The sequence below is a fragment of the Antrostomus carolinensis genome, unplaced genomic scaffold (assembly GCF_000700745.2).
Source record: "Antrostomus carolinensis isolate BGI_N321 unplaced genomic scaffold, ASM70074v2 scaffold11837, whole genome shotgun sequence".
NCBI lineage: Eukaryota > Metazoa > Chordata > Aves > Caprimulgiformes > Caprimulgidae > Antrostomus > Antrostomus carolinensis.
Genome location: NW_010325527.1, coordinates 40,557 through 45,162, shown reverse-complemented (window position 1 = coordinate 45,162; position 4,606 = coordinate 40,557). Strand labels below are relative to the sequence as shown.

At 51.6% G+C, this 4,606-nt stretch overlaps 1 protein-coding gene across 1 annotated transcript in view; it reads right to left on the bottom strand.

Moving 5' to 3' along the window:
* Nucleotides 1-1,836: 1,836 nt before the first annotated feature.
* LOC104527519 (aquaporin-5) overlaps nt 1,837-4,606 on the bottom strand; it is a 3,120-nt gene continuing 350 nt past the window's right edge. The window contains 4 exon segments of the mRNA XM_010171257.2: nt 1,837-2,022; nt 2,609-2,692; nt 2,964-3,128; nt 4,549-4,606. The exon segment at nt 4,549-4,606 is cut by the window's right edge and continues 28 nt beyond it. Of these exon segments, the coding sequence (XP_010169559.1) occupies nt 1,837-2,022; nt 2,609-2,692; nt 2,964-3,128; nt 4,549-4,606 (493 nt within the window).

Below are 4,606 nucleotides of genomic sequence, written 5' to 3'. Positions count from 1 at the left end.
TTGGAACTGGATGAGCTTTGAGGTCCATTCCAACCCAAACCATTCCATGATTTCTTACTTCCCTGGAGCTGGTGTCTGTAGAACATCTCCTGTGCTGCATGTGAGGGTGATGCCCTTTCCCAATGAGAGAGGAACTTAATATTCTTCTTGTTTATGAAAGGGGAAACTGAGGCACTGGAAAGTCAATGGACCTCAGTCCATCCCTGAAGAAGGGTGAAATGGGAGGGTTAAGACAGGGTGTAGGGTTGCATTTTTAGCTTCCTCACTCTGGTGCTGACCCACGTGCCTCAAACTAAGGGTTTTTCCACCTCCTTTTCTCTTCCTGCTTGTCACCAACATCATCTATTGAGAACTGGGCAGGCAAAGGAAAATGGGGGACAAAGATCTGCTGCTCCACAGGCTCAGGCAGTGCCACAGCCTGGTTTGCAAATCTGCTTTATCATGATAAAATATAGCTGATGCTTCCTACCCCCCTGGCACTGACTGGGACTGAGCTGCACCTGGGAACGGGGAGCTCCCAGGCAAGTGTCTCCCACCTCCTTGGAGGTCCATGCTTGGTGGAAACCTCATCATTGCAGCAAGAAGAGGGGCTGCAATGGTGGAGCTTTGCATGGAGCTGGATTTAGGGAGATGGTGGGAGGGACAGCTGGGATGGTGCCAGCGTGCAGCGTCCCCATGCCCAGGTTAGGAGTGAGGTGCTTTGGCAGAAGGTTGTGGCAGAACTGGAAGAGCAGGGCTGCAGCAAAAGGTCGGGGTGAAGGTGTGGGTTTGGCACCCAGCGAGGGGGCTGGGGAGCATTGCAGGTCAGTTTTTGAGGACACTTGTGGAGCTGTCTGGGAGAACTGGTATGGCAGAAAGCTGTGCCTGAGTCAAACTGGTGAAGTGTGTGAAGGAGGATTGCTGCTGGCTCCTCCCAGCTCATACCAGCCTTGGAAATGGACTTCAAACTACCCTGGACCTGGTCCCCTGCCATGAGGCACCAGCTGCTCTCATCCTACTGCAACACTAGTGCCCATTTCTCCTTCTCAGGATTAGTGACTCTCACCTCCCAAACCACCTGCTTGTGGTACCTGCTGCCACGGGATTTGAGGTCCAAGCACTTGTTCGTGCCACGGCTCTTTGGGGTGGCTTTGCCTCAGGCTAAACCCATTTTTTTTTCCTCCTAAACTTTGCTATCTGAGCAGATTTGCACCCATGACTTTTTTTTTTTAATTTCCTTTATTCACAATAAATAATACACTATATTACAAAGACCTCAACACAAAAATCCAAGAATCACATTCTTTCTGCAGTCATGAATAAATAGGACTCACCAGCACCAGCTAATGCATAAAAGAGCATCTACAGGCAACGTGGGCCCTGGGGTGGGGGGAAAGCGGGGGATTTTGCTGCACCCACTTGCCCAAAGCGGTCATTTTTCTTTGCTGGTATCTACATGGTGTTTCCATCCCCTGAGCCATCAGACAAGGGGTGAAATCTTGTCCTGTGGTCTCAGGGCCTCTGAAAATCATGCAAAACTCATACCTAGGAGGGCAGGGATGGGTGAAAAACCACAGCTGAGAGGTTGCCCTGGGTTGAGACTCCTTTGCTGAGCTTAGCTGGCTGCAGTTAAGCTGGGAGAAGTTCTAGTGCTCACGCTCACGTAGAGGAACTATATACATAGACATCGCAAGACTCGGTTCTCTCTTAGTCACAGATGGTCTTTGAGTTACAAGACTTCTGTTAAGAGTCTGCTGTAGCTGGATGTGTTCATTGCCTGGCTTTGGTGCACACATGAGCCCATGTGTGGAGCTTCCTCCTTTTGCTTGGTTCTTTTTTTTTCTTTTCCAATTGTTCCTATGGTGTGGTCAACTCCATGGACTTCTTCCTCTCCTCTCTTTGCTCTTCCCACTCCTCCTCTGACTCGTAGGTGCCCTTGACAATGGCAACCCTATCTGACATGTTCATGCAGTAGGGGACAAGGATGTAGAAGTAGAGCAGAGCGGCTAAGCAAGCTCCGACGATGGGTCCAACCCAGAACACCTAGAATGCAACAAGGGAGAGGATGAGAAAGGTCTTGGAGGCTGGTGTACCAGGTCTAGCCATCATACCAGCATCCCTCACTGTTCCATATCCTAGCCCATGGAGAGATGCAAATACCACTTTCAGTAGACTTTTTGGGTTGAATTCTCCTCAACCTTTGCTTGCAGAAGACAAAGCTCTTCATGAGTGCAGAGATGCTGTGTGCTGGAAAGGAGGCACCAAGACTGCTTTGAAAGGTTAGGCCTGAGCTTGCAGGCAGTGCTGGATGAGTGGAAAGTCTAAGCTGGGCTTTTCTGTGGACTTTATTGACCTCAGTTGATGTCCTAGCTCAGTGTGTGCCATTGTATGGGAGATTTATGGTTGTCCCGTGCTGGCTCTGTGCCATGGGGATCACCTGTTCCCCACGTATCAAGGGGGACAACCTCCCTTGTTCTCCAGCCCCTTTTTATGCTTTCAAGCCTGGGATGGGCTCTAAAACACTCAGCCCTGTAATCCCCATGGCAACTGCTGCCCCCTCCCCTTTTTGCCTGCACCTGGCCCTGGTAGCCTCTCAACTAGCTCATCCTGGCTCGTTGCCAATGCTCACCCAATGTGCTGGGCTGAATCTCCTCACGATGACCGCAGGCCCAAAGGACCGAGCTGGATTCATGGAGCAGCCGGTGAAGTAGATCTGTTAGTGCAGAAAGGGGACCTGGTTAAGATGCATCATGTTGCTTAACAGATTTGACCAACATTTCAGAAGCAGGAACTGAAACAGCCCCCAGTGCTGTTCCTTTTGCAGAGAGGTGGAGACCCCCTTATCATCATAGAGAAGAAGCCCCCACATGTCCCATGTTGGCTCCCCCAATGCAGCTCTGTCTAGGACCAACTTCATGACAGTATTTAGGAGAGCCCTGTCCTAGCAGGATCCTCTGTCTTGTCCTCCTGCCTTGGATACTCACCCCCACCAAGTGGCCTACAGCAACGGAGAGGCCGATGGACAGTGCTGGGGAGCCCACGTTGCCACTCCTTCGGTTGTCTGTGGATGCAAAGATGCACGCAGCCAGCTGGAAGGTGAGGATGATCTCCACCACAAGCGCCTGACCTGGGGTCGTGTTGTTGTTGAGCTGCAAACCATTGAGAGTGATAATAATTAACTGTCCCTGGGGCTTGGCAGCACCATGAGGGCTCATAGGTGCTTTTCTGGTGGATCTGGGTTGGCAAAGCCATGCACGAGAATCCCCCAAGGTTCCATGCCCAGCCCTGGGCCATGCTGGCCACTGCTCAGGATCACTGCTCCTTTCTCTGACAGGGAAGGAATTCTCTTTCTTTCCGTTTAATGCTCCAAAATCTGTCTCTCCCCCAAACCTCTCTCTTTCCAAGGTTCTCCACATCTCTCTCTGCTTTCTTGTCTCCACAACACCCAGTGCTTTTTCAACAAATCCCACACTAATTTGTCCCTGTTCTTCCTGCTTTTCTTTCCCCCTTGATCCTTGCAAACTGTCATATCCCGACTCTTGTCCCCTCCACTTTGTGGAGCACTTCACCAAGATGCTGGGGAGTTTTTGCAGCCAGCCACTGTGGAGGGGCACAGGATGAAGTGTGAGGGTAGGGATGAAGGTTGGGGTACAATCATGGGGTAAGATGGACTGTTGTTGTCCCAGTGCCACTGGGGACTGTGAGATGGACTTGACCCCACTGGGCATGGGAAGGGTAAAGTGACCCAAGCTATTGAAGCTTGGTTTTTAGCTAAAGCTAACTGGTTTGGGACATGGAGCATGTGGGAATAAGATGCATTGCAGCACCTCATCTTAGGAAGTGACCCCCCTGCAATGTCTCTGTGCTGCTCCGAGGGGTCCAGACCTGGCCACGGTTGGAGCAGTAGCTCCACCACTCCCATTTCAGGTGTTTTCCCAGCAACAGCCCCAAGGGTTTGAGATGTGCTCCTCATCCTTGCTTATCTCAGAGAGTCCCACTGTCTCCTCTTCTCCTCCAAGAGCAGCCCCTGCCACTCGCAGCCTCTCTGCACCCTCCCATGCCTTGCTCCTTCTTCAGCTGTTCTCCACCATCTCTCTCCATCCACCTCTGTTTCCCAGCTCCCTCAGCGTACTGGTTACAGTGGGTTTCTTCTCCCCTTGCCTGTACTGGTTTGACTGGGCTCTGCTCCCTGCCCTCCCCCTCTGTCCTGGCACAGCTCCTATCCTAGCACTAATCTCCAGGTGGAGAAGCTGCAGTCAAGAACATCTCAATGGTGTGGGTGACTCACTCGGGCCCTTAGGATAAAGGAAGCACTTATTAAAGGAGGAAAAAAACATGCAATTCGCTACCCTGCACAATAAAGCTGTCATGTCACGTCAATACTCTGCTGGCTGTGCTGATATTGGCTCCTATCCCTGTCCCATCCCTCTGTGCATGCAGGACAATGTGAAGAGACCACCCATCCTTATGGATTTGGCTCTCCGGGTTGGTGTAGGTTCCAGCTCCACGCTCACAAGTACAGGAAATCCCGCACGGCAAGGTGAACCATCTCCAGGTAAGGAGACTTACCGCGTTGATGGCCAGGTTGCCACGGGTATTGACTGGTGTCACACCGTAGAGGATGCCA